We start from the raw sequence: 12,773 nt of genomic DNA, 5'->3' as shown, positions 1-12,773 counted from the left end.
TTCTTCAGCCTCCTCGACATGCATAACATAAGCTCGTCCCATAGTAGGTGCTTCTTCTTCGGGCAATCACCAGCCTTATGCCCTTCCTCCTTGCAAATAAAGCATTTAAAAGTTCACCACATGCATTGCCCATAATGTAAGCGATTGCACTTCTTGCAAGTGGTTCCTCTGCAGGTTTCGGTGCTCCAGGTTGTGGTGGCATTGGTGGTCCTGGCTTCTTTACTTGACCTTGGAGCTTTTGTGGCCCTTGAGGTCTAGGAGGTCCCGTGTATGACTTTTTATTTGGCTGAGAATTATTTTGGTGTTGTTGTCTTTTGCATTGCATCTCAAAATCAATGTCTTTCAAGGATTGCTTGACTTGAAATGCATAGGTAGTAGCTGCAGCATAATCCAAGGGACGCATCATCATCGCGTCACGATGTATGGTAGGTCGTAAACCATCCATAAAGTGTCTAAGCTTCTCGGCAGCATCCCTAGCAACGAGGGACACAAAGTGACAGCCCCTATCGAACTTCCTCACAAACTCAGCCACATAAGTGTCTTCCTAATGGAGAGTCATAAAATCCCTTTCAATCGTTCTCGGACGTCAGCAATAAAGTACTTCTCATAGAAAATCTCCTTGAATCGAGCCCAAGTAAGAGTAGCGAGATTAATTTCATGCTCAGCTCCTTCCCACCATAAAGAAGCATCATCCCTAAACGTATATGTAGCACACCTCACTCGATCAGCATATCCCATATTAAAGTAGCGAAAATGCACCTCAATTGCTCGAATCCAAGCCTCAGCAGCAAATGGGTAAGTGGTGATAGAAAATTCCTTCGACCCTAGCCTCAGGAACTGATAATAGATATCGTGTTGTGGCCTAGGAGCATGCTGAAACTGCTGCTCGAAGAAACGAGCCATATCCTCTAGTACACATATAGCAGCATCCCCATTAGGAGGCGGGGGTGCATCAACTTGAATTCCTCTACATCCTTTGTCTATCTATCAGCAATAGGTGCGCGTCTAGGAGACATTATATCTGAACGTTTTTCAAATTTCTAACATAACCAACATGCATTTAAATCTAAGTTTTCTAATCATACAACGTATACTAATCCATGTTAGCAATTTTAAGCATATAAAACATATTCTATCAAAAAGCTATTAAACATTTCACGTAAACATATAATTTATATAATCACGCATGTATCATCATATAAATCATATAAGGCATATAAAATTACAAATTAAGTCTTGACGACTGAGCTTCTCAGCACTGATGGTGGCATAACCCTTTACAAAAACATTGCTCTGATACAAATTGAAACGTCCACTACTCGTTTTCTTAAAAAGTACTAGAAATTTTTTTAAAATCCTCATAATTCGGCCGATTCATACATACATACATACATACATACATAAATATATATATATATATATATATAATATTTTGCACTATTTTAAAAATAAACAACCAACTAACTTTGAAACTCTAAAGAAAAAATTCAAAATCATAAAATCGTCAATCATTTTCATATCCTAACTTAGCAATATTGCTAAAACTAATAACCTCTCAAAAACCACTCAAAAGCATAACCAAAGTCGTAAATATATCTTTAACATAAACTTAGAAGCCCTAAACCATAAACATAATTCAACTGCGGAAAACTAGCGCTGGTCCTCGAGTTATGTGCACCTTCAGCCCAGCAAGATCAACCATCAAGACCTCCATTATCATTGTTATCATATTCACCTGCATCAATCACACCTAGTGAGTCTAAAGACATAGCAAACCATATTCTTGATAACAAATAATATGTATACAAATCACATGCAACTGTGAAAATACTTTTACGTAAAATATCATTTTCATAATCATGCATAAGCATAAACATAAACATTTTAATAATTATAAACATATCAATATTCATCATATACATATACGTATTCCTTTTTTGTTGAATTCATATCGTTAATTGTGACTTTCGTATTCGTATTGGGGGCGATGGATCCATCTACATGTAACCACAGTACTGGGCGGCGGGGACATCAGCGACACTCTCACCCGTCAACTGAGCCTTGACCTTACGTATTAACATATCATCGTATTCGTATTAGTCACAATTACTTCACATCCTTCAACATTTTATATTCTCATTGATAAGTGCAAGATTTGCACTTAATTTATAGTAGAATCCATTTTGAATTATGCTTGTTTCGAACAGAATTATGCGTTTTTGGTTTGTTTTGATTGTCTTTTCAGGAATGGAGAAAAAGAGGACACGAAGTCAAGTGAGCCAAGAAAACAAGTGCACAACCAACCATTATCGGACAGAACCTCGCGCGCAGCAGCCCGAGATCATGCGCAGCCGCGCGCCATGATATGCAAGGTGATTGGCAGAGGTGTGCGCGCGGCCGCGCCACATCACGTGCTACCGCGCGCACACAGACGAACTTGAAAACCCGAGAAGCGCGCGCGACCGCGCGACATCACGCGCAGGCGCGCGCGCATTAATATAGGCGATTGACCAGACACTTACGTGCGGTCGCGCGACTTCATGCGCGATTGCGCGCACACATACATGGGCCAGGAGCAGAAAGGCGCGCGCGGCCGCGCAAGATCATGCGCCACCGTGCGCACCGAGCGTCCAGAAAATCTATATAAAGCCGCATCCTAGGTCAGAAAAGAGGAGGTGGTCATTTGGAGAAACACACGAGAAAACTGCCGCCTAGGGAGAGGAAACACACAAACAAACACAAGACGAAGATTCGGAGCGTGAAGTACAATCACAAATACGAAGAACGACGGATCTGGGGACGGAGATGACACTTCGGATTTGTTATCTTTTCCTTCCCTTCTTTATTTTATAGTGTAGAGATGTCTATAACTATGAATATGTCTTGTGTTCTCTTGGATTTCGTGATGAACTAAATTTCCATTCTAGAGGTTGACGTAGCTTTGTCTATACGATGATTTGACGTGGATATTTTTATGATTGAATTCCGTTTTGTTTAATCGTGTTCTCTATTTATTATTTCACTGCAATTTACTGGCCATAAATTGTATGAAGTCTGATTAATTCTACAACTCAGGAGAGGGACTAGGATTATAGATCATTAGAGACGCATCGTTGAATGTTTATATCGTTCGGAAGGCGTATAACTTTAGCGAGGCTTAGGTAAGAACATTGTTTGCCTTTACCAATTAAACGTAGATTTTATTAGGAATAATTGAATCGAAGTTTGATTGGTACAATTTATTCGTCACTTGGGAAAGGGGAATAAAATACGTAAGTGTTCTTGGCCATTAAATAATAGGAATTCAGGAATTTAAATACAACTAGGATGAATTATTGTAGAAACTTAGTGAAATCATTCCTCTAGATATTTTTTCTCATTGATATTTCTCCATTCGGTGATTAGTTTAATTACTTTCTTGCAATCAAGTCATTTACATAAACCAAACATTCTTTCTGAATTTTCTAGATAAAGTCGAGACTATTATAATTACAAGCATTGATATAAATTTTATTTACACTCCTCGTGGGATCGGCACTTGCACTCAAAAATACATTTTACTATAACTTGATGTCGTGAGCTTGCGAGCAATCAAGAAAACACGCAATAAGTTTTTGGCGCCGTTGCCGGGGAGTGTCAAATTTGAATTTATATCAGTGTTGTTACCAATTAGTCTTGATTTTAATTTAGAGCTTTTATTTTTATTTTATTTTATATTGATTAAGTTTTCATTTTTTCCTGTTTGACAGTGTATGCTACGATCGCAAAACTCAGACTTGCTGATTTTTGACCCAGAGATCGAAAGAACTGCGAGGAAGTTAAGAAAAGCAAGAAGGGAAGAGATTCAAGCAATGGCTGATCACAGAGAAAATGACAGACACATCCCGCCAGAGGCTATACCTATCAGAGATCACTTCAGACCAGTGATCAATAATCATTACTCTGGTATTGCAAGAGGAACCATCAACGCAAATAATTTCTAGCTGAAGCCTGCTCTAATTAATATGGTTCAGCAAAACCAGTTTGCTGGGACTGCCACTTCTGATCCTCACGTTCACTTGAGGACCTTCTTGGAGATAACGGATACGGTAAAGATTAATAATATTCCTGATGATATTATTAGACAGCGTTTGTTTCCCTTCTCTCTCAGGGATCAAGCTAGAGGATGGCTCCAGTCGCTTCCCTTGGGAAGTATCACGACATGGCAGGAGCTGGCGACGAAATTTCTTGCAAAATACTTTCCCCCTGCAAAGTCTGCACAGTTGAAGATTGAGATTATCACGTTCAGGCAGATTGATTTTGAGCAATTGTATGAGGCATGGGAAAGATACAAGGAGCTATTGAGAAAGTGCCCAAACCATGGTTTCGAAGACTGGGTGCAGATCGAATTATTCTACAACGGTCTAAATGGGCAAACAAGAGGAACAGTGGATGCTGCAGCTGGTGGCACGATCTTAGCTAAATCTCCCGAGCAAGCTTATGACTTGCTTGAACAGATGACGATAAATAGCTACCAGTGGCCTTCTGAAAGGGCAGGAGTAAAAAGGACAGCCGGAGTGTATGCTGTGGACCCTATTACATCACTCACTGAATAGGTATCCGCACTGACCACATAACTCGCAGCTATGAACAAAGTGAGCATATCAGAAACTGAGAGTCCATCGACTGTTGCTGAAGAACAATCTATTATTGAAGAAGCTCAGTACGTCAACAACAGAAATTTTGGAGGATTCGGAGGATATCGAGGTAACCCTCCCCCTAATACTTATCATCCAGGATTAAAAAATCATGAAAATTTTTCTTATGCAAATAATAAAAATGTGTTGAATCCTCCACCGGGGTTCAATACATCAAAGGGGGAGAGAAAGCCTTCGTTTGAGGATTTGGTAGGAACATTTGTTGCTGAGTCTGGCAAAAAGATGGCAATAACTGAGTCTCGTCTGGACAACATGGAGACTCACATGGGAAATATGGGGGCCACAATGAAATCTCTGGAGACACAAATCGGACAGTTGGCCAAAGCTTTGAGAGATCAGAACAGGGGTCAATTTCCTAGTAACAAGGAAGTTAACCCAAAAGAACAGTTCAAGGCAGTCACTTTGAGGAGTGGAAAAGAGTTAGAGGTGCAAAGTTCCAAGGAGGGAATGGACAAGGAGAAGACAGTTGAAGAGGGTGAGTTTGAGGATGAAAAAGAAGACAAAAATCAAAAGCCCAATGCCGAAGTTAAAGTCGAACAACCTCCTGTATTTCAGTCGACTCTTCCATATCCGCAGAGGTTCAAAAAGAAGAAATTGGATGATCAGATTGCAAAATTTTTGGAGATCTTTAAGAAGATACACATCAACATATCATTTGCTGATGCTTTGGAGCAAATGCCGAATTATGCAAAATTTATTAAAGATGTGATGTCTAAGAAGAGAAAGCTGCAGGATTTTGAGACTGTTAAATTGACTGAAGAATGTAGCGCCATACTGCAAAAGAAATTACCATAAAAGATCCAGGGAGTTTTACTATTCCTTGCTTTATTGGTGGTTCTAAATGTAGTAAAGTTTTGTGGGATTTAGGAGCGAGTATTAATTTGATGCCATTTTCTATTTACAGAGATCTAGAGCTTGGAGAAGTCAAACCTACCACTATCACCTTACAGCTTGCGGACAGAAGTCTCACGTTTTCACGTGGGATCGTCGAAGATGTACTGGTAAAAGTGGATAAATTTATTTTTCCTGCTGACTTTGTGATTTTAGATATGGAAGAGGATCAGGATGCTCCATTAATCTTTGGGAGACCGTTCCTAGCGACTGGAAGGGCATTGATAGATGTGCATAAGGGTGAACTCACCTTAAGATTTGGTGGAGAAGAAGTTATTTTTAATATCTATCACGCCATGAAGGGATCAAATGAGGTAAGCACTTGTAAAAGCATTGATATTATAGACTCATGTATGTCTCTTGAATGTGCAGGAACTAGGGATCCTTTGGAGAGCTGTTTGACAAGCGCTGCAGGAACTGTTGATGAAAACAATTGGGAAGTGAAAGAACAGTTGTTGGCTCTTGAAGCATCACAGAAAGAAAGAAAAATGGATGCACCGCTTGAGGAATTGGAGGCAAATGAGCAAACAAAGGTAATACCTCCTTCCCCTGATTTGAAGGAGCTGTCAAGTCACCTTTGCTATGCATTTTTAGGTGAAAAGTCGACGTATCCGGTAATCATCTCTTCCTCTCTTACTTGTGCTGAAAAAGATAAATTATTGAGAGTATTGAGGAAATTTAAAACTGCTTTAGGATGGTCGATTTTTTATATTAGGGGAATTAGCCCCAATATATGCATGCATAAAATTTTGATGGAGGAGTCATATACTTCTTTTGTAGATCACCAGAGGAGATTGAATCCAGCAATGAAAGAGGTTGTGAAAAATGTGGTGCTAAAATTGTTAAAGGCTGGTGTCATTTATACCATTTCTGATAGTAGTTGGGTATCTCCTGTACAAGTTGTGCCTAAAAAGGGTGGAATAACTGTAGTTAGAAACGAACATGATGAACTGATATCTACTCGTACTGTAAATGGTTGGCGAGTATGTATTGATTATAGAAAGTTAAACAATGCTACACGAAAGGATCATTTTCCACTGTCTTTTATTGATCAAATGCTTGATAGACTTGCTGGCTATTGTCATTATTGCTTTTTAGATGGTTATTAAGGGTATAACCAAATTGCTATAGCGCCAGAAGATCAGGAGAAGACTACTTTCACGTGTCCCTATGGCACGTTTGCTTTTAGGAGAATGCCGTTTGGGCTATGCAATGCACCTGCCACTTTCCAGAGGTGAATGACGGCCATATTTGCAGACATGGTAGAGGAGATCATAGAAGTCTTCATGGACGACTTCTCCGTATTTGGCTCTTCATTTGATCATTGTTTACACAACCTATCCCTTGTTTTGCAGAGATGCCAAGAAAAGAACTTAGTTCTTAACTGGGAGAAATGCCATTTTATGGTCCAAGAGGGCATTGTTCTTGGACAAAGTGTCTTCTCGGGGATTAGAGGTAGACAGAGCCAAGGTGGTTGCCATTGAAAAACTTCCTCCACCAAAGAGCATCAAGGGAATAAGGAGCTTCTTTGGACATGCGGGGTTTTATCGTACATTTATTAAAGATTTTTCTAAGATCACTAAACCCATATGTAATTTACTTGAAAAAGAATCGACTTTTATATTTGATGATGATTGTTTGCAGGCATTTGAGAAGATCAAAGTGGCATTGGTGACTGCACTGATCATGATAGTGCCGAACTGGAAGGAGCCTTTTGAGCTAATGTGTGATGCAAGTGATTATGCAGTGGGCACTGTTTTAGGCCAAAGAAGGGAGAAGATGTTTAGGGCAATTTACTACGCAAGCCGCACAATGGATGCTGCACAACAGAATTACACTACAACTGAGAAAGAAATGCTTGCAGTAGTATTTGCATTCGACAAATTCAGACCTTATTTGATTGACACAAAGGTAATCGTTTTCACTGACCATGCAGCTATTCGCTACATGTTCGCCAAGAAGGATGCAAAACCACGCCTGATAAGGTGGATTTTGCTATTACAAGAATTTGACTTTGAGGTCAATGATAAAAAGGGTAGTGAAAACCAAGTGGCTGACCACTTGTCGAGGATTGAGCTGGAAGAGAAGAGAACAGAGGGAGCTATACAAGAAACATTCCCTGATGAGCAACTCTTCGAGGTAAATTCTATACTTCCTTGGTTTGCTGATATTGCTAATTTTTTGTCTTGCGGCACCCTTCCTCCAGATTTGAGCTATCATCAAAAGAAAAAGTTCGTTCATGATATCAAGTTCTATTATTGGGATGATCCAGTTGTATATAAGAGGTGTGCTGACCAAGTGATTCGGAGATGCGTGGAGGGTATCGAAGCTCAACAAATTTTGGAGAAGTGTCATTCTTCACCATATGGTGGAGATTTTGGAGCATCACGAACAGCAGCTAAGGTATTGCAATCTGGTTTTTATTGACCTAGTTTGTTTAAGGATAGTTATACCTTAGTAAAGTTATGTGATAGATGCCAGAGGTTAGGAAACATATCTAGGCGTCATGAATTACCATTGACAAATGTCTTGGAAGTGGAACTTTTTGATGTCTGGGGCATAGATTTCATGGGACCTTTTCCCCCTTCTTTTGGTAATTCTTATATTTTATTAGCTGTTGATTATGTGTCGAAATGGGTGGAAGCAATCGCCACCAATACTAATGACTCTCATGTCGTAGCGAAATTTGTGCATAAGAACATTTTCACCAGGTTTGGAACACCGAGAGCCATCATAAGTGACGAAGGTACACATTTTTGCAATAGAATTTTCAACTCACTTTTAATCCTCAGTCGAATGGACAAGCTGAAGTATCCAACCAGGAAATTAAGCAAATACTGGAAAAGACTGTCAACACCAACCGGAGGGATTGGGCTATGAAGTTGGATGATGCGTTATGGGCTTATCGAACTGCATTCAAGACGCCTATTGGGAGGTCTCCCTATAGGCTAGTATTTGGGAAGGCATGCCACTTGCCACTAGAACTGGAGCACCGAGCATTCTGGGCAGTCTTAGCCTGGGTGAACCCAATTGAACAAGACTGGTAGTCAGGCTGATGACATTAAACCAAGCGCTTCGTGGGAGGCAACCCACGATTATTTTTCGCATTCATTTTGTTCATTTTATTTCATTTTTATTTTTTTTATTATTCATTAATTTTAATTATTCATTTCTAGTAGTAATTTGATTTGCTTTAATGTTTACAGGTGTGTTTAAAAAAAAAAATTCATCATCTTCACAAATCCTCTCCAAATTCACTCAACCCACAAACCTCCATCCCCAAAACTACTCCATAACTCCTTCAAGCCAACTCCTTCTCTCACAAACAAGCTTCACACAACTCATCTCTCCCACCACCAACAGCATCCGCCGCCGCCGCTCGGGCACGCCGCCGCCGTCGCCGCTCCTAGCCGCCGCCACTTGCTATCGCCGAGCGTCATCTTCGGTTAATCTTCTACACTCAAGGGTACCGTTTCTTTTACGTGTTATCATTTGGGGATACTTTTCAGATTTCAAGCAATTGTTGGTGGCACTGTGTCTATATTTGTTGAGTATAAGTGTGGGTATTGTTGAAAATTATGCCGCCTAGAAAAAGATCGAAGGATGGGGCTTCCTCTTCTCGTTCCTACGATGCTCATAAATTTTGGAACGAGGAAGTATTCCGAATTTACGAGAGCACCATGTCTAGGTCGATTATTCCAGAAAGAGGGCTAGATCTGACGTACCCTGAATGTGCAATAATTGAAGAGGTTGAGCTAAGGGGGTGGGTTGATATAGCACAGTCACCGCCAGATGCAGTTATACCCGTAGTCCGAGAATTCTATGCTAATTTGAGAATCAAGCACGAGGAATACGGAGTTCTGGTACGATGGCAATTGGTCTATTTCGATTCGGCAACCATTAATGATATTTACAATCTGCCGAGTTTTGAAAATGACTAATATACTGCGTTGATTACTGGCAATGTTGATTACGATGAGATTATCGGGAGCTTATGCATCGAGGGTGCAGAGTGGCGCTTGAATCAAGGCTCCCCAGTCATTTTGAAGAAATCTGACTTAAGCCGTGACCCACGCAGTTGGGCATCTTTTATTCTCTCACGGATCATGCCCTCCTCATATCAGACAGAAATTACAAAGGACAAAGTTGCGTTGATTTACGCCATAATGACTGGGAAGACCGTGGATCTTGGGAGGCTCATTCACAGCTTTATCATGCATGCTGGTACAGGACTTATGACCGTCAGCCTCCCATGTGCACATACTGTCACTGCCCTATGTCTTCATGCCGGTGTGCATTAGGGCGCAGATGAACATGTTTTGAAAGCAAAGGACCCAATCACGGTATATACTCCACACCGCCTGCGCTTCGAAAGCGAATTGGAAAGACAAGAGGCTAGGGCAGCTTATAATCAGAGGGCCAGGGAACGCCAGCCGACGCCGCCACCATCGATCCCTCGATCCAGTTTGGAGACAGGATGTTCCGAATGGAATATGAGATGCGAGCTCAGCGCCACGAGCTGGCCGAGCACTGACACACTACTAATACTTTCATGTCTTATATGATGGACTTCACATCGGTGCTTGCCCAGCGTTTTCCACCTACTGGACCCAAGGATGCTCCCTTTCCACCATATCCAGCGTGGCCACCACAGTACCCACCACCAAATATATCACCACCACAGCACATGGACGATGATGCTGAAGATACCGGGAACGATGACTCGAGCCCTGAGTTCTGACACTTGGGAGCGAGGTATGTGTTGTCATGTTCTTTACTTTTATACATTGAGGACAATGCATACTTTAAGTTTGGGGGAGGGTAAAATTGCTTGTTAGAATTTTTCTTGTTAGAATTTTTCTTGTTAGAATTTTTCTGCAATTTTTTTTTTTTATTATTGCTCAGTAGTTAGTTTGATTTTTTATTTATTGCATGCTAGATTTGTTAGGTAGAGTCATGGATAAGTAAAATGTGTGACCGATGATGAAAACCGAATTGTGATCCTGAAATATATATGTGTTTGTGATAACTTAGGAGTCACAATTATAGACAAGTTTCATGCCTGTGATGCTAAATAGATGAGGGGGATCTGATTCTTGGTAATTCTTGCATGACATTGATTGACACTTTTGCAATCATAGGAATGAGGTAGGCAATTTTTCACAATATCCTTGGGCCTATATTCTTTGCTTACTGTCAATTGTAGCCCTTTGAGCTTCAAGTTAATTGAGATGCTTAAATTTTCTTTGTGCACCTATTTCATCTATCATTTTTATTGAAAATTGCATGTGACTGGTTTGTATGAGTTGACTAATGGATTGATGGAAGTCTAGAACTTGTTTGAACATTTTTCGAGGCGAAATACGGATAATATGTGACATAGGAATGATTTAGGCGATCTTTGGACCCGTTTTGAGCCTTCGAGCCTACCAAACGAAAATGAAATATCCCTAGTACCCCATTTTGAGCCTACTAAAAAATCAAGTGGTGTATATCAATGACATACAATTAGCCCCCACTTGTATTTATTTTATTTCCCACAACGACTATCTAATGAAGCTTATACACTTACTGTCTTACCTAATTTTGAGAGAAATAAGTTCATGGGTGTTGTAATGATTCAAATACTCCTTGAAAAGAAAAGAAAAAGTTAAATGTGCTAAAAGGAGTTGTTTAAAAAAAAAAATTGTGTATCAAAAGTGGTAAAAATATATATATATATATATATGGTAGATGAAGGATATGAATGAAAAGAAATCAATAAAGTGATGGTGAATGAAATCATAGTGAAAATGATGAAGATTTGATTATTTCTCTCAAATTTTGATTTCCATATCCTTTATTGTAGCCGTGAACCAAGGCCTGATGTTACAAGCTTACAAGACCTATTAACCTTGTCACCTTTATCCAATATACTAGTGGAGAAAAGTTGTTCAAATCAAGCCTATGGATACCTGAAAAACATTGTCAACGAGTATAGACTTTAATCACTTGCTTGCAAGCATCTCATTTTGTGATTTCATCTTTGGCATACTTGTTATTGACCATCTTTCGAGCCAAATAATCACCGATAAAGTCCTATGTGATCTGTGAATGCAAATTTGTATTTTGATGAAGTGTGAGTTGAACTGAACTGAGGATTTCTTGATTCTGTAAGGCGAATGAGCATTACAACTCTATTTGAGCATTTGATGGGGTAAACGAACATTGACATATCACACACACACGTGACTCTTGCGAAATCGTGAATTACATGAAATTAGATGAGTCGGAGGTCAATATCACTTTTCGAATATCCATGACTTTAGTAGTTGCGTAAATCATTTCCTTAATTATTAGCTTTTATTCTATTTTGCTCGGGACTAGCAAAAGTTCAAGTTTGGGGGGTTTGATAAGTGCAAGATTTGCACTTAATTTATAGTAGAATTCATTTTGAATTATGCTTGTTTCGAACAAAATTATGCGTTTTTGGTTTGTTTTGATTGTCTTTTCAGGAATGGAGAAAAAGAGGACACGAAGTCAAGTGAGCCAAGAAAACAAGTGCACAACCAACCATTATCGGACAGAACCTCGCGCGCAGCAGCGCGCAATGATATGCAAGGTGATTGGCAGAGGTGTACGCGAGTCCGTGCCACATCACGCGCTACCTCGCGCACACAGACGAACCTGAAAAACTGAGAAGCGCGTGCGACCGCGCGACATCACGCGCAGGTGCGCGCGCACCAATACAAGCGATTGACCAGACACTTACGCGCGGTCGCGCGACGTCATGCGCGATCGCGCGCACTCATACATGGGCCAGGAGAAGAAAAGCGCGCGCGGCCGCGCGAGATCATGCGCCACCGCGCGCACCGAGCGTCCAAAAAATCTATATAAAGCCGCATCCTAGGTCAGAAAAGAGGAGGCGGTCATTTGGAGAAACACACGAGAAAACAGCCGCCTAGGAAGAGGAAACGCACAAACAAACACGAGACGAAGATTCGGAGCGCGAAGAACAATCACAAATACGAAGAACGACGGATCTGGGGACGGAGACGACACTTCGGATTTGTTATCTATTCCTTCGCTTCTTTATTTTATAGTGTAGCGATGTCTAGAACTATGAATATGTCTTGTGTTCTCTTGGATTTCGTGATGAACTAAATTTCCATTCTAGAGGTTGACGTAGCTTTGTCTATACGATGA

General features: G+C 40.4%; 2 protein-coding genes across 2 annotated transcripts; both read left to right on the top strand.

Moving 5' to 3' along the window:
• The first annotated feature begins 4,004 nt into the window (after nucleotides 1–4,004).
• On the top strand, nucleotides 4,005–4,595 carry LOC142552410 (uncharacterized). Its single transcript, XM_075662185.1, has one exon. The coding sequence runs from the start codon at nucleotides 4,005–4,007 to the stop codon at nucleotides 4,593–4,595; it is 591 nt and encodes a 196-aa protein (XP_075518300.1).
• Nucleotides 4,596–4,919: 324 nt separating this feature from the next.
• Nucleotides 4,920–8,635, top strand: LOC142552409 (uncharacterized). Its single transcript, XM_075662184.1, has 6 exons — nucleotides 4,920–5,275; nucleotides 5,545–6,556; nucleotides 7,233–7,499; nucleotides 7,608–7,727; nucleotides 7,839–7,991; nucleotides 8,381–8,635. Exons 1-6 carry the CDS (start codon nucleotides 4,920–4,922, stop codon nucleotides 8,633–8,635), a joined length of 2,163 nt encoding a protein of 720 aa, XP_075518299.1.
• The last annotated feature ends 4,138 nt before the right edge of the window (nucleotides 8,636–12,773 follow it).

The sequence above is a fragment of the Primulina tabacum genome, chromosome 7 (genome assembly GCF_025594145.1).
Source record: "Primulina tabacum isolate GXHZ01 chromosome 7, ASM2559414v2, whole genome shotgun sequence".
In the NCBI taxonomy this organism is placed as follows: domain Eukaryota; kingdom Viridiplantae; phylum Streptophyta; class Magnoliopsida; order Lamiales; family Gesneriaceae; genus Primulina; species Primulina tabacum.
Note: the sequence above shows the minus strand (reverse complement) of the source record. Positions and strands in the feature narration are given on the sequence as shown.